Source organism: Notothenia coriiceps, unplaced genomic scaffold (genome assembly GCF_000735185.1).
Source record: "Notothenia coriiceps isolate Sejong01 unplaced genomic scaffold, NC01 NC01_scaffold00005972, whole genome shotgun sequence".
In the NCBI taxonomy this organism is placed as follows: Eukaryota; Metazoa; Chordata; class Actinopteri; order Perciformes; family Nototheniidae; genus Notothenia; species Notothenia coriiceps.
In genome coordinates, this window is record NW_011338673.1 from 112,608 (window position 1) to 137,270 (window position 24,663).

At 40.0% G+C, this 24,663-nt stretch overlaps 2 protein-coding genes across 11 annotated transcripts in view; both read left to right on the top strand.

Annotated features, from left to right (window-relative positions):
* LOC104943359 (plectin-like) overlaps positions 1 to 15,821 on the top strand; it is a 78,575-nt gene extending 62,754 nt beyond the window's left edge. For 9 of the 10 annotated variants that reach the window (XM_010768723.1, XM_010768726.1, XM_010768725.1 and 6 more), the window contains 5 exons: positions 672 to 770; positions 2,607 to 5,960; positions 7,568 to 14,594; positions 14,786 to 14,899; positions 15,053 to 15,821. In XM_010768723.1, the coding sequence (XP_010767025.1) occupies positions 672 to 770; positions 2,607 to 5,960; positions 7,568 to 13,729 (9,615 nt within the window). In that variant the 3' untranslated portion in view covers positions 13,730 to 14,594; positions 14,786 to 14,899; positions 15,053 to 15,821. The remainder of the gene's footprint in view (positions 1 to 671; positions 771 to 2,606; positions 5,961 to 7,567; positions 14,595 to 14,785; positions 14,900 to 15,052) is intronic. The other variant, XM_010768729.1, reaches the window with a different exon arrangement.
* A 2,213-nt stretch (positions 15,822 to 18,034) lies between these two features.
* Positions 18,035 to 24,663, top strand: part of macf1b (microtubule actin crosslinking factor 1b) — a 45,445-nt gene continuing 38,816 nt past the window's right edge. The window contains exon 1 of the mRNA XM_010768735.1: positions 18,035 to 18,076. The gene's annotated coding sequence lies outside the window, so the exon portion shown is untranslated. The remainder of the gene's footprint in view (positions 18,077 to 24,663) is intronic.

Here is a 24,663-nt window from a genome sequence, read left to right on the forward strand (position 1 = left end):
GTGAGCATGTCCTTTGACCTAGGAGATGTTGAATACATAAGTTATTAGCTACTTTAGGCCTATATAATGACCTGTGTACACATTTATAAGATGGCAGAAAGAACGTCACAAACTAGTTGGATGAAATCAGAAGTTTGATTGAATGGTAAATTATAGGTTTAGGCTTATTTCTAAAGATCGGAAAATCAGGCAAACTAGGTGAATATTACACATAAACATTATCAATCAATTTGAGTGGATATAAAGTATAAAAGCATACATGTTTCCCTATCATTTCTGAAGTTGGTCTAACCTAAAACCGATAGTCTGCCTTGTCAGCCTGTTTGGGCTGGAAGAAACAACACTGATATAAGAATATCTCGGTCACAACATTACAGGGGCAAAGATTTAAATATATCTTCTAAAATCACACAGAGAATCCCCTCTGTTTGAAGTTACAATCAGGCTAAAGGTCCATTTTAAGTTTAATCTTGAGTATTGACATTTTTTGGTTATACTTTTGCTAGCTTTTCCAAAAATTGACGAGGGTACGCAACAATAAGCCCCTGGGTGAAACAGCCAAAGTATTTAGGTGGTAAATAATAGAGATGAAAGATGCGAAATGGAATTCACTGTGACAGACATTTGCATTGATCTGAAAATTAAACATGTTTGTTTTCTCCCTCTATCAGTATGTAACCCTGAGGACCCGGTACAGTGAGCTGATGACGCTGACTAGTCAGTACATCAAGTTCATCACCGAAACGCAGCGCCGCCTGGAGGATGAGGAGGTGCGTGACAACTGGCTGAGGATCCCAAACAAACTAAATTCTAACATTAACCAAACAAATAATCAACCAACCGACAAACGCGATTACCCGCCGATCACCCGAACCGCCTGCATGCACGCACCGTGTGTCACGCACACACATTACACACACAAGATATTAATGTACGGGTGACAAATGGTTCCTTTGCACTGGTTACGCTTGAAACATTGGCATGCTGTAGCTGATCTATTGGCAAGAGAAGAAGATCTTTTTTGGAGCATTTTATTTGCTCTCAAAAGTGATCATATCAAGACAAAGGATTAAGAGATTAGTAAAAAACTAAATAACTGCAAAACGGTTTGAGCATGAGGTTTGAGTGTGTTTACATTAAAGTGAAAACAATATTAAAACATATTCCTTTGGGAGCTACGATGAGACCAGAATTCTCATTGACATTCTAAACCTAGACAAATAAATACAGCACACTGTGTGTTTGTGGTCCATACCACATCTCCATTCATTGTGTTTTGTTACATTGTAGATTTAAAATGAGGGGTTCTTTCTTTCACTTCAAATCTTCTTTTTTCCTTTCTCTCTGGACACTTCATTTCCTGAAGTTAGAATAAAAGTGACTATATTTCCGCCTGGTTATCATGATCTTCAGCTCTCCTTTTTCCTCCAAATTAACACAAGTTTAAAGTTTTTCCTTACTTTCTAACCCTAATGTTATTGTTTGTTTTGTTGCTTCTCTTAACTGCTTGCCAGTGCTTTGCCAAGATGAATGCTTAAGTTGTTTGAGCATTAAAAAGGTAAATTATTCACAGTGTTTCTACTGTACCGTATCATCTCCATTTCTCTGTCATCTCTGTGTCTCTTTCAAACTTCATTTTGGCTTTCCTGGCATATTGGTTATTTTTGCTTCTACTGCAAAGTTTTATAGAATTATTTTCTTCACCTGCACTTCCTTACCTAAACTATGTAGTAAATATTATTTTTAACACACGTTACAGTGCTTCTTTCAACTCTGGTTTCCTCCTTAAAGTGACACCTGAGCCAGTTGTCCTAACCTTTCTTTTCCATTCATTTTCATGGTAAAAGTGATTTAAAGAACCCCCAGTGCATGGGACGAGACAGAAAATAGCCTGATCTGAAAAATACTATAAAATTAAGCCTTTATTCGTTATTAAAAAAAGGTTTTTGCCAAAAACTATTTTCATAAATCCACTTAATTAAATTAAATGAACATTTAAATTAAATATATAATTATTTGGTAGTGATCATATAATACATGTGTGTACATACATAAAAATAACACTATTTGAGACTCTTAATTGCTAAATATTTAAATAAATAAAACCTATTTGTTTAATTATTTACATTAGAGGTAAATTGTAGACATATAATATTTTATTTGAATAACAATTATGAGGCCGTTTTTTAAAGTTAGTGCTACAGCTACAGTTGCATGCCATATGATTTTCTTGCTGTGTTGTGAAGTGATATTTTGTTTCCATACATTCATTGATTCATTCTCATCATCCATCTTTTTTCCGTATTGTTTTGTCATGAATTATTTTGATCGCATCGTGAATTTAACATTACTTTTATGAATGTGCATCTAATTTGACTCTTTTGATTGATCTTTGACTTGATGTTTGAGCTAACATTAACATTAACATTGCCAGGGTAAAACCGTACATTAAGTTGCTCATATTCCAGTGTGATTAGGCTGTGATTACTGTAGTAATCACAATTTGAATCCACACTGTTTTGAGCTAGTTAATGTAAAGTGCTACCTTGTAACATGTCATGCTTGATTGTAATCCTTTCTTTACCATTTGCTTCCACTAAATGCAGAAAGCTGCAAAGATACTCAAAGCGGAAGAGCAGAAAAAAATGGCCGATCTGCAGGCCGAGTTAGACAAACAGAAGAAGTTAGCCGAAGCTCACGCAAAGGCCATTGCCAAAGCTGAGAAAGAAGCTGATGAGCTGAAGCACCAGATGAAGCAAGAGGTTAGCAAGAGAGAGGTTGCTGCCTTAGATGCAGAAAACCAAAAGAAAAACATTGAGCTGGAACTTCATGAGCTCAAAAAACTCTCAGAGCAGCAGATCAACGACAAAAGTCAACTTGTGGATGATGCTCTTCAAAGCAGGACCAAGATCGAGGAGGAAATCCACATTATCAGGATCCAACTGGAGACAACATTAAATCAAAAGTCTACTGCGGAAACTGAGCTCAAGCAGCTTCGTGAAAAAGCAGCCGAAGCTGAGAGACTCCGAAAGCTTGCTCAGGAAGAAGCTGAAAAGCTCCACAAACAAGTCATTGAAGAGACCCAGAAAAAGCGCACAGCAGAGGAAGAACTCAAACGCAAATCTGAAGCAGAGAAAGAAGCTGCTAAGCAAAAGCAAAAAGCTCTGGAAGACCTTGAAAACCTCAAGATGCAGGCGGAAGAGGCTGAAAGGAAAGTGAAGCAAGCCCAGATGGAAAAGGAGAAACAAATCCAGATTGCTCACGTGGCAGCCGAGAGGAGCGCCACAGCAGAACTCCAGAGCACACAAAGATCCTTTGTCGAAAAGACCTCGAAGCTGGAAGAATCGCTCAAACAAGAGCACGGCACTGTCCTGCAGCTGCAACAAGAAGCGGCACATCTCAAGAAACAACAGGAAGATGCGTTAAACGCCAGAGAAGAGGCAGAAAAAGAGCTTGATAAATGGAGACAAAAAGCTAACGAGGCCCTCCGTCTGAGGCTGCAGGCTGAGGAAGAGGCTCACAAAAAGAGCCTCGCTCAGGAAGAGGCTGAGAAACAAAAGGAGGAGGCTGAACGTGAGGCAAAAAAGAGAGCCAAAGCTGAAGAGTCTGCACTGAAGCAAAAAGAGATGGCAGAGAAAGAACTTGAGAGGCAGAGGAAGGTTGCTGACAGCACAGCTCAGCAGAAACTCACTGCCGAACAGGAACTGATTCGCCTTAGGGCCGAATTTGACAACGCGGAACAGCAGAGATCGCTCCTTGAAGATGAACTTTACCGCCTGAAGAATGAAGTCATTGCAGCGCAACAGCAAAGAAAACAGCTGGAGGATGAACTTGCCAAAATGAGGAGTGAAATGGAAATTCTCATTCAGCTGAAGTCCAAGGCCGAAAAAGAGACCATGTCCAACACGGAGAAGAGCAAGATGCTCCTTGATGCTGAAGCCTCCAAGATGAGGGACGTGGCTGAGGAAGCAGGCAAGCTAAGAGCCATTGCAGAAGAAGCCAAGTATCAGAGGCAAATTGCTGAGGAAGAGGCAGCCCGTCAGAGAGCAGAGGCTGAGAGGATTCTCAAAGAGAAACTGGCTGCGATCAGCGAGGCCACTCGTTTAAAGACAGAAGCTGAAATTGCCTTGAAAGAAAAAGAGGCAGAAAATGAGAGACTCCGGCGGGCAGCTGAGGATGAGGCTTACCAGAGGAAAGCTCTTGAAGACGAGGCCAACCAGCACAAGAAAGAGATCGAGGAAAAGATCGTCCAACTCAAAAAATCATCTCAGGCTGAAATGGAAAGACAAAAGGCAATGGTGGATGACACTCTGAAACAGAGACGCGTTGTCGAAGAAGAAATCCGAATTCTCAAGCTCAACTTTGAGAAGGCTTCATCTGGGAAACTTGATCTGGAACTAGAACTCAATAAACTGAAGAACATTGCAGAGGAAACTCAACAAAGCAAACTAAGAGCAGAGGAGGAGGCAGAAAAACAAAGGAAGCTTGCCATGGAGGAGGAGAAGAGGCGAAGGGAAGCAGAGGAAAAGGTTAAGAAGATCACTGCCGCAGAGAAAGAGGCTGGCAGACAACGCAAAATCGCCCAAGATGAGCTTGATCGTCTGAAGAAGAAGGCCGAAGAAGCCAGAAAGCAGAAAGACGAGGCCGACTCCGAAGCTGAAAAACAGATTGTTGCTGCCTCACAAGCAGCACTGAAATGCAGTACAGCTGAACATCAAGTCCAAAGTGTCCTTGCCCAACAGAAGGAGGATAGCATGATGCATAAGAAGCTCCAACAAGAGTACGAAAAAGCCAAGAAACTTGCCAAAGAGGCAGAGGCTGCTAAGGAGAAGGCAGAAAAGGAGGCGGTTCTCCTCCGCAAACAAGCAGAGGAAGCAGAATCTCAGAAGGCAGCTGCTGAGAAAGAAGCTGCAATCCAAGCCAAAGCTCAAGAGGATGCAGAGAGGTTGAGAAAAGAGGCTGAATTTGAAGCTGCAAAACGCGCACAAGCTGAAAATTCAGCACTCGAGCAGAAGAAGAAAGCCGATGCCGAAATGGCAAAGCACAAAAAACTTGCAGAGCAAACACTGAAACAGAAGTTCCAAGTGGAGCAAGAGCTCACAAAGGTTAAACTCAAGCTGGACGATACTGACAAACAGAAAGATCTCCTGGATGACGAGCTGCAGCGTTTGAAGGATGAGGTCGATGATGCCGTCAAACAAAGGGGCCAGGTCGAGGAGGAGCTGTTCAAAGTCAAGGTTCAGATGGAGGAGCTACTCAAAGTGAAACTCAAGATAGAGAAGGAAAATCAACTCCTCATCAAGAAAGACAAAGATAAGGCACAGCAATTACTTGCAGAGGAGGCTGAAAATATGAAAAGGCTCGCAAAGGATGCTGCTATACTAAGCGTAGAATCCCAAGAGGCTGCTCGCTTGAGACAGATTGCAGAAGAGGACCTTGTTCAGCAACGAGCTCTTGCAGAGAAAATGCTCAAAGAGAAAATGCAGGCCATACAGGAGGCCTCTAGACTTAAAGTTGAGGCCGAGCTGCTCCAAAGACAAAAGGACTTGGCTCAGGAGCAGGCACAAAGGCTGCTGGAGGATAAGGAACTCATGCAAAAGCGTCTGGATGAGGAAACAGAGGAATACCAGAAGTCCCTTGAGGCAGAGAGGAAGCGGCAACTGGAGATCGTAGCGGAGGCCGAAAAACTCAAACTTCAGGTTTCTCAGCTCAGCGTAGCTCAGGCCAAAGCTGAGGAGGAGGCTAAAAGATTCAAGAAACAAGCTGATAACATTGCTGCCCGTCTTCTTGAGACTGAGATTGCCACCAAAGACAAAATTACCGTAGTGCAACAACTGGAAGTCGAGAGACGTAATACCAGCAAAGAGGCTGACGATTTACGTAACGCAATCGCAAACCTAGAGACGGAGAAGGCTAGACTGAAAAAGGACGCAGAAGAACTTCAAAATAAGTCTAAAGAGGTATTGTGTCAAAAATGGCATAACAGAGCAGCTTATGTCATTGTTAACTCTTTCTTAAAACTAACAAACTTCTTTCTTCAAATTTCCTCTATACCTTTCTCCGATCATACTAATCATGAAACCTTTGATTATAAATATGATTTTGACTGTTTTACAGTGCACTGTGCTCATGCAAATCACATCCTGAATGTCCCCTCATATCCCGGCATGTTTCCTCATTTTGAGACATGTTCCATATTATTACTTTCAGTTTTGAAAACCAGTTGCAAACCCAATTCCAAAATAAATGAGAACATTTGAAGTCAGACTGAAAAGACTAAAATTATGATATTCCGTTTACAATTTAGTAAAGAAATTCAACCGAAGCTTGATTGATTTTAAAGCTAGCACTGCATTGAAAGACACACACCCACATATTTACTAGAACTAATTGAATTAAAACCCAAACACACCCATTAGAAGTTTTCACCTACAGTCAAGTGCAACTAAATGTATTAAATGATAAAACGCATCAAATCAATCAAATAAAATACATTCCAAAGGTTGAGATCCAGCCAAACAGAAAATCAAAATACACAGCGATGTATTGTTACCAAAATTAAACAAAATATCTTTATATCTTTATTTGTTAGTTCACAGAAGTTTTCCTTTTTTATATTTTAATACTACAACAATAGAATTATTGGAATCTAGTCCATCATATTTCAGTTTGAAAGTGGCCATGTGGACAAAAACAAGCAAATTAGACAAACATATTCACTCTTCAAAAAAAACTGTCCAAATATAGAAAAAATCAATGATATAAATACCCTGCAAGCGTTCAATAACACAACAGTAGCTCTTTCAAGATGACACAACAAATTGCCCGGGACACACTTGTTGTTGCGATGGGTTGTTCTAATTTGTGATTGCGTGATTTAGATATCACTGCTAACATAGTTCTAGACCTTAACTTATTATTAGCCTTCCTATTCAAATAAATGGACGAAAAAATGTATCCTTTGCAAAACAGGTTGGTACGTAGCGATAATCACCAAGTAAAATTCAAAGACAAGAATACATCACAAATTGTTTAAATAATAGTTTCAACCAAATCAAAAATAAGTTGCCTTTTATTATTCAAAAATGTATGTATTTCAGTAAGTGTGACCTCCTTGATAAGCAAAGCCACCAACACACAAATAGTGGAATCATATTTTGAACTCTATTTTCTTCACGTACTGTAGTAGCAAATTAACTGGATCATGGTTTTTATCATTTTAAAATGGTGTCCATGCAGACTTTTTTGTATATATTATTATAAGCTGGCCATTCAATCCAACGGGTCTTTTAAAAAATTGATTGTGACCCTTTATTTTTGGTTTGTTATTTAGAAAAAGTCATTCTCATAGATGTATTTACATACAAAAAACAAGACAACAATTGCACATTTAACATCCCTTAGGAATTATTTGGATGTCAATATGCATAAGCAGAGTGCATTGTACAATTGTATCCATTACAAATTACATACACAAAATAAAAAATGCAAGTAAAGAATATTTCAGAATATTTTTCTCACCTATATGCCTGTTATAACTTGTGTTTTCTACTTTTTATTTGATCAGATGGCTGATGCACAGATGAAACAAATCGAACACGAGAAGACAGTGCTCCAGCAGACATTCCTGACAGAAAAGGAGATGCTTTTGAAGAAAGAGAGGCTTATTGAAGATGAGAAAAAGAGGCTGGAGAGCCAGTATGAAGAAGAAGCCAAAAAGGCCAAAGCTCTTAAAGATGAACAGGAACGCCAGAGGAAACTGATGGAGGAGGAGAAGAAGAAACTCCATGCTACCATGGATGAGGCCCTCAGTAAACAAAAAGAGGCTGAAAGAGAGATGCTCAACAAGCAAAAAGAAATGCAGGAACTGGAGAAGAAGAGACTAGAGCAGGAAAAAGTTCTTGCAGAAGAGAACAAGAAATTGCGCGACCAGCTGCAGCAGCTTGAGGAAGCACAGAAAGACAAAAACACTCAAGTCATCAGTGCAACAACAGTTGACACAATGAAGAATGTTTACAATGGTCAAAATGCAGGTGATGTAGTAGACAGTGTGGAGAAGAAACCAGATCCTCTGTCTTTTGACGGCATCCGTGATAAGGTACCTGCAAGCCGACTTCATGATGTCGGCCTTTTATCCAAGAAGGAGTTTGACAAGCTCAAAAAAGGCAAAGCCACTGTGCAACAGCTTGGTGAGACTGAAAAACTCAAACTAATTCTTAAAGGAAAGGACTGCATTGCTGGAGTTCTGACACCATCTAAACAAAAAATGTCCATCTATCAAGCATCTCAAGAGAAGAAGATTACTCCAGGCACAGCGATGATCCTTCTTGAAGCACAAGCAGCCACAGGCTACATGTTAGACCCTATTAAGAACAAGAAACTTTCTGTCAATGAGGCTGTCAAGGAAGGGTTGATTGGCCCTGAACTGCACAACAAAATGCTTTCTGCTGAGAGGGCAGTTGTTGGCTACAAAGATCCATACACCGGTGGTAAGATCTCTGTCTTTGAAGCTATGAAGAAGGGTTTGCTGGAACATGATCATGCCATCAGGGTCCTTGAGGCTCAGCTTGCAACCGGTGGCATCGTTGACCCCATAAATAGTCACCGTGTACCCAATCAAACAGCCTACACACAGGGACAATATGATGATGAAATGAACAAGATTATGGTAAATCCTTCAGATGACACAAAGGGATACTTTGACCCCAGCACTCAGGAACCTTTGACATATTCTGAGCTGATGACGAGATGCACGACTGACCCGGACACCGGTGTGCTACTCCTGCCAATCACAGACAAAGCTGCTCAATGCTCGAGTATATACACAGAGGAGGAGACCAAGGATATGTTCAGCAAAACAACTGTGTCCTTGCCATTTGGTCGATTCAAGGGGAAGACTATCTCCATTTGGGAAGTTATCAATTCTGAATACTTCACTGAGGATCAGAAGAAGGACCTTCTCCGTCAGTACAAGACAGGCAAAATCACAATCGAAAAAATTATAAAGATTGTGATTACTGTGGCAGAGGAAAAAGAAAAGAAGAATGAGATTAACTTTGATGGTCTGAGAGCACCTGTTCCTGCAACTGATCTCCTGGAATCCAAAATCATTGATAAAGACCTCTACAACAAGTTGCACAAGGGCAATAAAACAGTCAAAGAGGTGTCGGAAATGGAGCCCGTCCATAAAGCACTGAGGGGTACAAACTGCATTGCAGGTGTAGTTATTGACTCATCAAAGGAGACAATGTCCTTCTATCAAGCTATGAAGAAAGACATGATGAGGGCAGGGCCTGCCTTGATAATGCTTGAAGCCCAAGCGGGAACAGGCTATCTAGTTGACCCTGTGCACAATCAGAAGTACACTGTGGATGAAGCTGTCAAAGCAGGTGTTGTTGGTCCGGAGCTGCACGAAAAACTTCTGTCTGCTGAGCGTGCTGTTACAGGTTACAAAGATCCTTATACTGGCAAGACTATATCTTTGTTCCAGGCAATGAAAAAAGATCTAATTCCTAAAGAACAAGGAATCCGACTGCTCGATGCCCAGATGACCACCGGTGGCATAATTGATCCAGTAAAGAGTCATCACATTCCTCATGATGTAGCCTGCAAGAGAAATTATTTTGATGATGAAATGAAACAGATTCTTAACAGCCCTACTGATGAAACAAAGTGCTTCTTTGACCCCAACCAAAAAGAAAATGTCACATACTCACAGCTCTTCAAGAGATGTGTCACCGACAAGAAAACTGGTTTCCAGCTTCTGCCTCTTTCTGACGAAGCAATCAATGCAAAGGATGAGTCGACATGCACTGATGCCCAGACAAAGGAGGCTATGACTCAGGCAACTGTGGAGCTTGACTCTGGACCATTTAAGGGCAGGAAGATGACCATTTGGGAAATCATCCACTCTGAATATCTCACTGAGGAACAAAGGATTGACCTGCTCAGACAATTTAGGTCAGGAAAGCTTACAATCGAGAAGATATTCAAGATTGTCATTACAATTGTAGACGAGAGAGAGTCCAAGAAACAAGAACAGTCCAGCTTCAAGGGACTCAGAGCTCCAGTCCAAGCTAGCTCTCTGTATGATTCTAAAATCATTGACAAAGCAACCTTTGACCTCCTTCAACAAGGCAAAACCACACCTAAACAAGTCAGTGAGAATCCCAATGTCAATAAATACCTCCAGGGCTCTGATAGCATCGCTGGAATCTACCTTGAGCCAACCAAGGAGAAAATAAGCATTTATCAGGCTATGAAGAAAAAGCTACTCAGACAAAACACAGGTATTTCTCTTCTTGAGGCCCAGGCTGCCACTGGATTCCTTGTAGATCCCGTAAGGAATCAGTTCCTGACTGTAGATGAGGCAGTAAAGTCTGATCTTGTTGGTCCAGAGTTGCATGAAAAACTTCTCTCTGCAGAAAAGGCTGTTACTGGCTATAAAGATCCATACACAGGCAACAAAATCTCACTCTTTGAAGCGTTACAAAAAGATCTCATCCCGAAAGAGCATTCCATGCCACTGATAGAGGCACAGATGGTTAGTGGAGGAATCATTGACCCTGTAAACAGCCACCGTGTCCCAACTGATGTTGCATATCAGAAGAACATTTTCAGCAAAGAAATTGAAAAGACTTTATCTGAACCTTCTGAAGAAAACAAGGCTTTCACAGACCCAGAAACCAATGAGAATGCCACCTACAGACAGCTTAAAGAGAAGTGCCGCAAAGATCCAGAGACAGGCCTTAACTTCCTACAACTCTCCAAGCCTCAGTCTCCTACTGTTGTTGAGAAGACATACCTCTACACAGAGGAACAAACACAGAGTGACCTGACCACCGCACAGATTGACATTCCAATTGAGGGCCTGGCTGATAAACCGATGAACCTCTGGGAAATCTTGAACTCAAATCTTCTTCCAGAGGAGGAAAAGCAGAAGCTCATGGATAAATATCGCTCTGGTGAAATCACTAAAGAGCGGATGATCATCATTATCATTGAAATCATGGAGCAGAGAGAGATCATCAGACATGATAGTCCACTGTCTTGTAAGACAATAAGGCGAAGAATAACAATTGAGGAGCTCTACAATGCCCGCATCATTGACTTGGAGACATACAACCTACTGAAACAGGGCAAGAGGGACATCCGTGACATAATGGAGTTGACACATGTCAAACAGTATCTGTATGGCACCGGCTGTGTTGCTGGTGTCACAACAGAATCAAGCTCCAAGATAAGTTTGTACCAAGCAATGAAGAGAGAATTCCTTGAACCAGAACTAGCCCTCAGCCTCTTAGAAGCACAAGCTGCAACAGGATTCATTGTCGATCCAGTTAATAATGAAACACTTACAGTGGATGAAGCTGTTCGCAAGGGTATTGTTGGCCCTGAATTACATGATAAACTTTTGTCGGCTGAGAGAGCAGTCACAGGATACAAAGATCCGTACAGTGGGAAAATCATTTCTCTTTTCCAGGCCATGAAAAAGGATCTTGTTCCAGAGGATTATGCTATGAAAATGCTCGAGGCACAAACTGCCACTGGTGGTATTATTGATCCTGAATTCCAGTTCCACCTGCCAGCAGACATTGCCATGCAAAGGGGTTACATCAACAAAGAAACCAACGAGAGACTGACTGACAGTGTTAAAGGATTTGTTGACCCTGTTACTGATGAGGAATTGTCATATGCTCAGCTGCTCAAGAGATGCAAGTTGGATGGTGGGTTGCGCCTACTTTCTCTGGGAGACAAGAGGCTGATGATGAGTGGTATAAGAGAACAGATTACAATTGAGGAGCTGATCCGCTCAGAAATAATTGACCAGGAGACAGTCACTGCACTGAATGAAGGTCGTATTACAGTAGAAGAAGTTAGCTCAAGACTATCAAGGTACCTTGTGGGCACAAGCTGTATTGCGGGTGTATTATTGGACTCCTCAAAGGAACGTCTATCAGTTTACCAGGCCATGAAGAAGAACCTGATTAGGCCAGGCACAGCATTTGAACTCCTTGAGGCACAGGCAGCCACAGGATATGTCGTTGACCCAATCAAAAACCTCAAACTGACTGTCCTTGAAGCAGTGCGGATGGGGATTGTAGGACCTGAATTCAAAGACAAACTCCTCTCTGCTGAACGTGCAGTGACAGGATATAGAGATCCTTATTCGGGCAAGACAATCTCCCTGTTCCAGGCCATGCAAAAGGGGCTCATTTTGCAAGACCACGGTATCCGTCTACTGGAAGCCCAGATTGCCACTGGTGGAATAATTGACCCAGAGAAAAGTCACCGTCTGCCAGTTGAGGTGGCTTACAAACGTGGTTTCTTCGATGAGGAAATGAATGAGATCTTGACGGATCCATCTGATGACACTAAAGGTTTCTTTGATCCTAACACTGAGGAAAATCTAACCTACCTCCAGCTCATGGAGAGGTGCGTCACTGATCCCCACACTGGCCTGTTGCTTCTGCAATTAAAAGAAAAGAAGCGGGAAAGTAAGGCCTCTTCCAAATCTTCAGTTCGTAAGCGCAGAGTTGTCATTGTAGACCCTGAAACAGGCAAAGAAATGACTGTGTATGAGGCCTACAGGAAGGGACTCATTGACCACCAAACCTACCTGGAGCTTGCTGAGCAGGAGTGTGAATGGGAAGAGCTCACATTGACTGCCTCTGATGGTACTGTCAAATCCATTATCATTGACAGGAGGTCGGGGAGACAGTATGATGTCGAGGATGCTCTTTCACGTGGCCTCATTGACAAGAATGCCCTTGAAACATACCGTACTGGAAACCTGTCCATTACAGAATTTGCTGAAATGCTTTCTGGAAACATTGGAGGCACTCGTTCACGCTCATCTTCCTTTGGTTCCACCGCTGGATCCACCTACTCCTCTCCCATGAGCCCCATACCCTCAATTAAAACACCTGCAATCATATGGAATGATCCAGCAGAGGAGACTGGTCCCGTAGCTGGCATATTGGACATAGACACACTGGAGAAGGTGTCTATCACTGAGGCCATACACAGAAGCCTGGTAGACAACATTTCTGGCCAAAGATTGTTGGAGGCCCAAGCGTGCACAGGAGGAATAATTGATCCAACAACTGGAGAGAGATTCTCAGTCACCGATGCTGAAGAAAAAGGCCTTGTGGATAAAATCATGGTTGATCGCCTCAATCTGGCTCAAAAAGCATTCAATGGATTTGAAGACCCCAGAACTAAAGTAAAGATGTCTGCCTCCCAGGCTCTGAAGAAAGGCTGGTTGTATTATGAGGCTGGCCAACGCTTCCTCGAAGTCCAATATCTTACTGGTGGACTTATTGAGCCAGATGTCGAGGGCAGAGTATCACTAGATGAATCACTCAAGAAGGGCTCAATCGATGCCCGCACTGCCCAGAAACTGAGAGATGTGGGTACTTATTCTAAATATATAACATGTCCAAAAACCAAACTGAAAATATCCTTCAAAGATGCAATGGACAAGAGTATGGTTGAGGAAGGTACTAGCCTAAGACTTCTGGAGGCCTCCTCACAATCCAGCAAAGGCCTCTACAGTCCCTACAATGCCAGTAACCCTGGATCTGCTTATGGCTCCCGAACTGGCTCAAGGACCGGATCACGAACAGGCTCCAGGAGGGGAAGCATCGATGCTGGCACTGGCCTCAGCCTGAACTTCTCATCTTCTTCCTTCTCATCCTCCTCAACTGGCTACAGCCGCAGATTCTGATTATCTAGTTCTGTTCCTAACAATATCCCAAGGTCCACCCGTACTTATGCACTCTACAGTTGCATCTAAAGAGGAAAACATAGTCACAGCAACAAAGAAAAAATATAGTTGATTTATTCTGCCCAACATGTAGTCACAACAAGAATTGCAAAGGCTATTAATTTTTTCGTATACCACAGATACCTAAACATGTGCCTCATATATTGAGAAATTATTAGATATAAATATTATTTTTCTCTAGTACCACAGTTTATATTTTTTAGCTTTCAGGTTTTTAAGTGACCTTATAGTTTTCATTTTTACACACTTTGTGTACACACTAGTGCTTTCTGAAACTAATATATACTTTATGTATGTCAAAGAGATATTCTTCCAGTTTTCCTTTGACAATCAAGTATATGTGTCTATTTTGTATCTTTTTCGGCAGTCTTACTTAATGACATACTGCTTGTCAACTTGGTTCTAATGTTTTAAACAGATTCTAAGAAATCATAGATGCCTGCACATTTCTCAATGTTTGTATGGTTTTATGTTTAATGTCACCTGGGTAGTATAAGAATATACCCAGTAAGAATACACCTGTTAGACAATACAACATAAGACACAACACTAAATAAACCCTAATTCCAGAATTAGACAAATTGCAGACCATTCAGAAAAAAGTTTCACAATTATTTTGTACTTATGCTCTTATATTTTGTAGAATTTTGTAACCTTGGGGTTCATTACACCATTGTTTTAAACACTCCAAGTTTTAGATTCTTTATATGTACCATCAATCAAGTGTTCCTGGTTAATCCCGAGATGATGTCAGAGTTGATCCTGCTCTCCCACACAGACCTGCATCCTGTTGTTTTTTGTCCTTGTAAGTTGATTTTGTTTTTCCTTTTTGTTGGTGTTGTTTGTTCGATTACATTTCAGAGCCTAGATTATCCCATTCATTGGTACTATTTTACCCACCCTTCATGCTATATTTTCATATAATTAGTGAACTATTTTATGTGAAAAATCTGATTACTTCTGACTGATGTTTTTTTTAAATTTGGTTTTTGACAGCTGCCTCAGTCCCTCAGAATCCATCGTACGAGCACAGACACTAATTTGGCCGAAGCATCCAATCCCATCAACTTGGATGGATTTGTGAGTCCACGTCCTCACGCAGTCACACAGGTACAACATTTTGTTTTAACATCATCTCATTTGCAACAAATGTTGCTGCATTCAGTCAAAATTTGTTTTGCAAATGTATTTAAGTTATATTGTTTTCTCGCTGCATGATACGGTTTATTTTATATCATAGTTTTTTTTTCTTTTAAATTCTAGATCTACCATTGAGTATGTCCATTCTTCTCTATTGCACATCACATTTGAAGAAAGCTGAGGCAACCTGACACCATCTTGGGATAACTTTCTTGGAACACCTTCATTTTTCATATATTTATTACTTGATTACTAATAGTTATATATGTGTTGTCATATCCTGATGTTTTAGATAACACTCCCAAATCATAAACACATCTGCATGTTTATTATTTTACTTTCATTTGGATTTGATTTCTTATTGGTATATTTTTGTATTATCTCTCTGTAAATTCAGCCCTACGAAAGTGCTACAAGGATATATTTGGAGAATTGACATGGTTGATACAGCATCACATTGCATGAATGAATGTATTATATTAAATGTTCTTATTTCAGTTGACATTCTGCCTTAGATGTCCTTTGCAACTAAACAAAGGGCTTCATTTTTGCTTGATGTTGCTAAGTTACTTTTCTGCATTTCTGTTATGTATCTCTGAAATGTTTTACCTTTGTAAATCTTTACATTTTGTTTTCCAAAAGTTTTTTGATATATCTTGAATTTGCCTTGCATGTTTTAATAACCTCACAAAGGGTTTTTGGCAAAGAAATGTTGATGTAAAATAACGAGAACTGCAGATTTAACTGACTTTGAGCAGTATATCGCTTTAACAATTGAACTGGTTTGTTTATGCTTATGGGGTATATTTTGCTTTGAATGATGTGGTGAGTGGATTATGTTGTAAGTTCTGAACATTAACACTATGTTGTAAATAAATATGCTCTAAATAGACCATCTTGTCATTCATGCACCAATACCCATGCATCTGAAGCAATTTTTATTAAGAGCAGAATATAATTTGTGGTGCTGCTGTCTGAAGTAACATATTGAAAATAATTGTGATCAGAAAATGAAATATTGATCTCATGTTAGTACCGTCTCTCTTCACCTTCTAAAACTTTTGAGCGCAAATATATTTTAAAAAGATGCAAAAATTTGTTAATGATTAATTTCACTAAACTTACTACAAAAAAAACATCACGATAGAATGTTTATTGAGAACTATTTTGACAGCCCTTAATGCTAAAGTAGAAAACTACAATGAGAAAATTCACCTAATATCTGGTTTATCCCTCCATGTTAAAACACAACATTGTTATGCTAACATATGACAGATTTTTTACCAAAAGGATGTATGTATTACAAGGGTGAAAATGCAATAACATTGTTCAGTATTTATCTTTCATACCACTGAACAGAAAGTCAATGTAATTTGATCAAAATCCTACAAACGTGCTGTTGTATTGATCTCTCTGTTAAAAATAATTCCAAGTCAACCTAGTGGCTTAGCATGCATTTTTTATCTGGAGAAAGCAGTAGTTAGCCACAAGAGGGCGGTGTTAGCCTACAATCATCCCCAAGAAAGAGAGCGAATCAGGTTAAACATTGACTTATTAGTCCAAGACCTGATCTACAACAGATAATGTAATGATCCCCCCGAGGTCCATGTCTGCTATAATGATTTGACATATCAATGATGGCCTGACCTACATAATACCGGTTTTAGCTGCCCATAAAATAAAAAAATCCCCTTGAAAAAGATTCTGTTTTGGATTTAAAATATCCTGAATCACCATTTAGCCATTTTGAATTCACCTCTCCATTGGACATTACTGGTATGCATGTGGATATACATCCCCATTCCTTCACACCAGATGTGTACATATGTTGCTCTATGTGCCTCATTAGCTGCTGGATTTGATGGAGGACCCTGCCAACAGAAGAAACAGTGTATTGACCTCCCAGAATTCTTCACTCAGCTCCCTTGACTACTCCGATCTGACCCTTTCCCTCCCGGCTCTCCCCACATCAGAGGCTGGAGACAGGGAGGTACAAATGCAGAAAATAATGTTCAAACACCTGTGTCATCAGTCCAATGCTGTAAAAGTGATCACAACTTAAGATCGGAACGATTATTGTGTTGTTTTGTTTTTCCAATGATCTTTTGCAGGATAAAGGAAGTGCTTTATTTGAATCATCATCGCCTACCTCACAGGATCAGAGATATGGGTATGCTAATATGTCATGTATTCTTCAAAACCAACCTGTGCCTTTGATTATCTGACACATTCAAGGATCTGTAGAAGTAAATCAGTACAAGTAAATACCCAACTCGTCTTGAAATGTTTAATGAGTTTCAGATTGTGTCCAATATAAGAACTTATGCTAGTTCCTTCGAAATTGAACTTTATTTGGATCAAATACTGGGATCCAAGTAAGAACCAGCTTGATTTGAAGTGGCTACCAACAGTCAGGTTAAAAAGAAAACAAATGGCCTGTGTCGACAGTTGTTCAATTGTATCAGCTATGTAGACCGGTGTGTCTGCCAACGGCACAAAGGCAGAGCTTTTAATTGTGAAGTGAGGACACAGTGTAAAAATCTAATTGAAAAGGGAAAAATGTGGTTCTAGTCCAACTGACAGAAAGAGAGCATATGCCTCCCTAATGAAATATTTGTTTCTAAACCTGGGTTGTATTATCTTTTGTTAAGAATAATAAATGTGTAAGGCCTTGTAGCTCTTTCTGCTTCAGTCCAGGTCACAATTGAGCTTTTTGTGACTACTTTCCCAATGTGCGGCCTTCTGCCAAACATTAAAACATTCAAAATGTAGGCAGTCTTAAAGTCATTACACAAATGAACTTTGTAGCAATGTATTCAGCTCTTTATATGATGACAAAAAACAACCAAAACCTTGTGACGGCACAACAACATCAAAGAGATACCATAACAGGAGAACATATTACCAATGTGTCTCTATGTCAAATTGATAATAAGGTGATCTGAATCATCCTTTTAGTGCATGTTTAACAGATGTTTGATATATTTAATTGAATAAGATGATCTTACCCGGTGTATTTATCTTTTCTGCTTTAGGAGAGAAGTGGAGGACTTGAGTCAATGGCAGTGCGAGTTCAGGGGTCAAATCACAGCTCTGAGACAGTGGCTGAAGAGCATGGAGATGAGGCTGCTTCCTCTGGATCCCAGGGTTAGTTGGGTTTACTGCCTCTCTGCCTTCTTTTGTTTCTCAACCTTTTAATATATTTTTGTTTCTCGATAGCCCACGTAGAAGTCAGAAAAAACGTTTAGCATATTCTTCCATGCCGTCAGCATTGCTGTTTTTATTATTCAACATTATTTGACAGCTTCTCATACAGAGGGCATCCTGCCAAACTATAGTGAAAAGAAATACATCTGTCATGTCTCCATTCTTCTCTCTCTCTGTCCCTCATTGTCTATGTCTGCGAATTCTCAGGACTAAAAATACACTTGTGGGGTCCTATGTGATCATCAGGCTGGGAACATTGCAACTACATTGCATTACCATCAACGCTCAGCAGCAAAAGGATCCTTTCTCCGTTCTTCAAGCAAAATGCAAATGTCAGCATGCTAATACTTTCGCAACACAATGCTAACATGCTAATGCTAAGCTGGTGTTGTTTTAGACTACTATGTTCAACATCTAGGTTTAGCGTGTTAGAATACTAATATTTGCTGGATAGCTTGAAATGTAAAGTACAGCTGAAGCTGATGGGAATGTTTTCAAAGAATAAGTTTCGAAAGGTGTCAGATCATAAACCGTCTAAGAATTTCTGGAATTCTGGAATAAAAGTGTATAGGTGACTACAGTCTTTCATGACATTATGGTTGTTTGAGACATTGCTCTTTACTTTACATGTTGACTACATGCACTCTCTGTTTAAATATTAACATTTGGACAAAAGTGGAGGACTACGACCAACATCACAAATTAGCTAGCTAAAAATATGAGAAGGATTCCAATGGTCCCTTATGTTGTGAGAGCCAACAAAAGTTGTGATGGCTTGTGTTAACTCTTCTAGAAGTTACAAGGACTCAGTTCAAACGTGCTTTAAATCTTGCGAAGGGAAAATAACGTGCATAACCAAATAATGGTTTAACAGTAATTGTGTGGGTGGTGAGAAATCTGACTTCAAACAAAGTCAGTGAGTTGTGTCCATCCTCTTTCATTTATCCAACGTCCCCATGGTGCAGGGCAAGCATGCGTAACAGAGATGTTTGGGCAATCCATTATCATGGAGGAAAATGCTGCCTATAGGAATTTCAAATGTTGCTTTATAAGGCTTATCTCATATTTCCTGCAATAACACCTTCCTATTATTATCTACTCTCCCTGTGGATATGCAGCCAGATTGAGATCTTATCTAATTCTAACGGTAGGAAAACTGGCCCATGCCACGAATATCTCAGAATTTGTAGATAAAAGAAAAAAGAGGAAAATGAACCAATGAGTCATGCTAGTTGTTATAATAACACTTAAGTTAATTGAGTATTACGAGAAAAAGGACATTTAGTTTCAGACTTACTCATTGGGCACTAAGGTGGTCCTGCTGGGGGACTTCTTTAGGCCATCGGGGGACAGGGGAGCTGTGGAATCAGGCTCCATTGTGCCTGGCCTGAACAGGCTACAGAAGTGGAGGCCCTCTGCACACATGAGCACACACACTGAAAAGACATTAGTCAGACGGGAGGATGGGACCAGGGGGCAGAAAAAAAGAAAAGCAGCATCTTTATGGTAGAAGCACTCAGATCTGACTATGGCATTTATTGAAAACCAACTGTAGATTTTGTCACCAAGATGTACCAATATTTGTACAAAGATTAGGAAGTCAACTCAGCAGAAATTTAAATTTAAAATTCTCAGGGCACTTTAGGCAGGGCAAAGCAATCAAACTGCAGAGCTCCTCTGACCTGACGCTGGGATCCATCTATGTTTATTGCACTTGACTATCAATAACTATCACGTCCATTGTATCAGGTCCATGATCCACAACCTTAACCACTAACATCAAGATATACACAATTGGTATTTTGAAAAAACAGCCAATGTCGTTAGCAAACTAACAGTAACATGAGCACAACAATATAGTTTTATGACTACAACGTGATCTTATCGTGTTAAGATTAGCTAACTACGATCACTCTTTTGGGCTTTCAAATTACTATTTTGAATGGCAAAGAAAGAACTTTAATAGTAATTCATGTTTAGTATTTTGTATTAAGGGCACGTCAGCAAACAAGTTAATCTTAGCACTAGCATTGCTAACGCTAGCTACCTTTTTTAATTGGCCATTAAACCTGGTGTGTCCAACTCCAATCCGATTACGTTCAAATCTAAAGCAGCTCGGTTAGATATGGTTTATCTAGTCATTGATAAGAAACACTATCATTAAGCTAAATATACAACACAGTCTCACTGCATTTCGTGTTATAGTCACTAAATGTATCTATTGATTCGTGTTCACCAACACAATTTCCCCATGTTTAAAAGCAATGTAAATAATAACAAATTAGAAGGAAAAAGAGATTTAAAAAAATTGAGATTTCAGTATTCTGACACAGAACGATTTTAGAAGCAATGTCTTTATATTGGTAGTATGTTTCGTGTCTGCACCAAATAATAACAAATTAGAAGGAAAAAAAGATGACGATAAAAAAAGATTTCAGTATTCTGAGGCTCTTTGCCTCATTTATTTTCCTCGCAGAGGGCAAAAAAAACGACATTATACTATGTATAATAAAAGGGTTAGGCTTAGGGTAAGATATTGAGTAAGAAAATGTTTTTATGAACCAAACAGCTCTTCCAAGACCCAACCGGAAAAAAAGACGTGGTGTAGGGCCAGGCACGAAACACACTACCAATAGAAATACATTGCTTTTAAATCGTTCTGTGTGACACGAAAAAAATACGAAAATCGTGTTGGTGAACACGAATCAATAGATTAAATTGGGTTGAAATATATTGTATAGCATCAACTGAAAGTGATCCTAACATAAAACATGCTACAGCTCTGTAGTGAGGAAAGGTTATCATTTATTTAAAATCCTTAGTGAATGACTGCACCTTCTTCAATGAGCTGTGAATCAATTGCACAAAAGGGTTGAGGCAGTTTGAAGTTTTTATTGATGCTGTAAACATTGTTTTTTGTTGATTTAGTTATATGGTGCATTCAAGTAGATGTGGTCCATTGTCCTGACTGAATGTTTAAAACCATTAATTGATTGTATGCTTAGAAAGGGCCAAGAGACCAAATAGAATCTGTGTTTGAATCTGTTTGACCTTTGAAGAAACTTACCGATGACCATTTAGGAAAACATTCTCCAACAGAGGGCGTTATTCTTGGTATTAAATAATTTCTCAATTTTACATGTTTTGTCTCGTATGAATAAAGCCGCTGTCTCCCTGGGGACATATGTGTAAGATGCACAGGCATGTTTTATTCTGTTGTGAAAGCTCAAATGCTTTGGAGAGCTTTAGTCTCACCCCCAATGAGTGTGTGAAATGGGGGTGCCTTTTTATCTATACCATGCCTTTATCATACTGCATCCGAACATAGACCTTTGTGATGGTAATACTGTTAGTCTGCCGCACTGCTGGTTGCGGTCTTGGCCTGAGGGACTCGTTAGTTAGCCGCATGAATAAGGACATCCTTCTGCAGCCTCCCCCCCCAATATACAGACCCTTCCCCTCGACAATACACAGGAGAGAGACCCACCTGCTCCTTAACAAGGCATGCACCGGCACATCCTGACCTGTTTTCCCCATGAACATAATGAGGATTACAATGAGACACAAATTGGAGGTTGTCAAGCAGGCACAGTTATTAAAAAGTAAATTGTTTTACATTTCTGTTTATTTCTAGTCTTTTTCATTTGTATTGTACAATGCCATGTCTTTTATGCTGCTGCAACACAAACATTTCTCAAATTGGGATCAATAAAGTACTATCTTATCTTATCTTAAAACAAGGCAATGTGTGAATTCGTACCACAAGGACCAAGAACAAATGTATTAATGGATCAAGAACGTAAACAACAAATCATCGGTATTCTTAATATTCATGTTTGCAAAATTTGCCACACACCAATGAGGTTGGCAAAACTTAAAAATACACTACATCAGATCATGCTTGGATGATATTTAATCTGATATCACTGATAGGATTCACCAATGTCCATTGAGTAGCAGCTCTGGAGCAGATGGAGTTGCCCTTTAAGGATTTATTTAAAGAAGTGCTTAGTAAAGGAAGATCGTGTGATACAATCAAAAGCTTGAAAAAAGCTTCTGAATGGACTTTGTAGTGATAATCTTTTGTTAACTGCTGTTTCCCACGACAGCCTTTTAATCTCTACTTCATAGATGCAATATCATTAGATTAATACCCGGTGGTGGACAAAATTGTGTTTGGTCAATGTGCTAATTAAATGATTAAAGGGCAAAAACTGTCTTACTAGATTTATTGTCATGGTGAAGGCTCTGAGAAAAATGCTAATTTAATGCTAATGAATTTACTGGAATGTAAAATTATGTAATCTTTAAATTAATTAAATTTATCTCATAAATAGTATATTATCATATACATGTGTTTTTAAAAAGGTACACCATTAAATACTCGGGAAGTAATTATTTAATTAAAATATATTTGCATCCCAGGGGGGTCGTGGTAAGTGTCAAAAGTTAGATTTGGCATATAGTCCAGACAGGGATTACAAATAAAGTAAAGCAAAGAGGATATACAATGCTAATTTTCAGGTTTATATTTGTATTTTGTGCTTCTGTGACTTTAATGTTCAAAAAGCTCTTTATTTTTCTCATACTGCCTGTGTGTGTTGGGGCACTAGCCAGCGTTACATAGTGATATCACCTTGTTAGGGAAGTAAACAAAGGTGACAAGTTACATTCTGTATGGCAGCTTTTAAGCATGAAATGTAACTGAGAGGTTGTGGGTTTTTCCAGGTTAAGCAACATTTGTTTGCTAATATCATTAAAAAGGTTTGTAAATGTAGCTCCTCCTCTGCAGAGCACTACCCTCTCCTGGCAATGATAGTATCCAGTTCTATAGAAATCGATTGCTTATCAGAACATCACATTGACAAGTCAAACATGACATCTCTTCCCTTTGACTGTCATGTCGAGGTCAAAAGTTCCCGCTACTTTTCTCTTTCGTATAGCCCGTTCGTTCACACGAGGCCGTAACAGAAACGCGGAAACGGACCCCGAAAATGATAACGGGTCCCAAGGTGGATAGATCTGCAACCGGAACGCTCTGGGGGGGGAAACGGCTCTGTGTGTACGTCCTGGACCTATACGATCATTTCCTGATAACGATGAACTAGCCATAGCCCCGCCTCTCCCCACCTCTGCTACTCACTGCTGTAGCATGGTCAGTAGCTACTACTACTGACCATGCTATGATGTTAGTGCAACATCTACAGCTCCTCTACCACAACCATCAGCAACAAGTGGACATGGAGAACTACATGTTGCTAAGTCCACCGCGGGCATAAACAGATGGGCAACCATGCTCGGGGGTCTTCTTCGCTGCTTTTGGTGTATTTTGTGGCGGAAGTTACGCCGCCAGTTACAGGCCCGGCATATGTACTACAGCGTATCCAGCGCTTTCGAGCGGTCTCGTGTGAACGGAATACTTTTTTGATATCGTATTCGGTTCGTTTGCGTTTCATGTGCATGTGCGTTTGCGTGTAAATGGGGTCTAAAAGGTATCTGGTCTCCCTGGGATTGTGGCAAACGCTGCATCCCAAATACTCTGTGTACACACAAGTTACAAACAGGCCCAGGAAGAGGGGTGAGGGATCACATACTATTATGCTCTCCTCTCTGTTTCTGACAGCCAGCAAACATCCAGGGCTCTCTGAATGCTGTCATAACCTTTAGGGAAAAAGAGGGCATTGTTTCATCGAGTCCCCTCATGAGACAAATGAATACTGATGATGGCGGTGAAGTAAACATGTTTAATCTGTACAGACTGAAGTAAATGTTGCATCCATTGTTTTTCTATACTGTAACTTAGTGTGTCAAATAAGTGTTCATCCTATAGTACCTTAGTAACATCTCCCATTAGAGATGCTTTGATTCACACACTTTATCAGGGTTAATGGCCTCTAACTTTATTGTCGTTGCCTTCCTGTGTTCAATTGAAAATGTGAACTGTAAATCCTCAGTTGGATCAACCATGATGATGAGGATGAGTTGAGCTTTTCTATACCCAAGTGGCTAAACCCTCGTCACACACATGACTGTGATTTTCAGCATCCAGGCAGCCCAGTAGGGAACCCATGAGCCTTTATACTTTTCTTAAAAGCAGCCTCTTTTGGTGATAAATGACAGTGTGCGTGATGAATGGTGCTTCTGGTTTGACCCTTTAAAAAGGGACCCCCTCTTTTTTTCATTTCTCATGAAGAGGGGTAATTACCATGTTCTGTAGAGTAGCCATTGAGGTCTTATTTAATTTAAAAGCAGCAGAGAGCTTGAAATAGCCGTGGAAGGGGGAAACAGGCCTCTATTTTTTTCTTTGGTACATGGGATCTGTTATCAAATTTAGGCCCCCATTGGATTTGGAAATCACATTCATTTTGGAAATTCACTTTATTCCGTCTCCCAACCTATGTCCACTCCATTAACACACGCATTTTGGAAGGATAATAAGCACTGCTGACAAAAAGATGAGTATTATTTGTTTGTTCTTGCCTGTAGCAGCTTATTGCAACAATGCATAGCTTAGCGAGCCAGCTGAT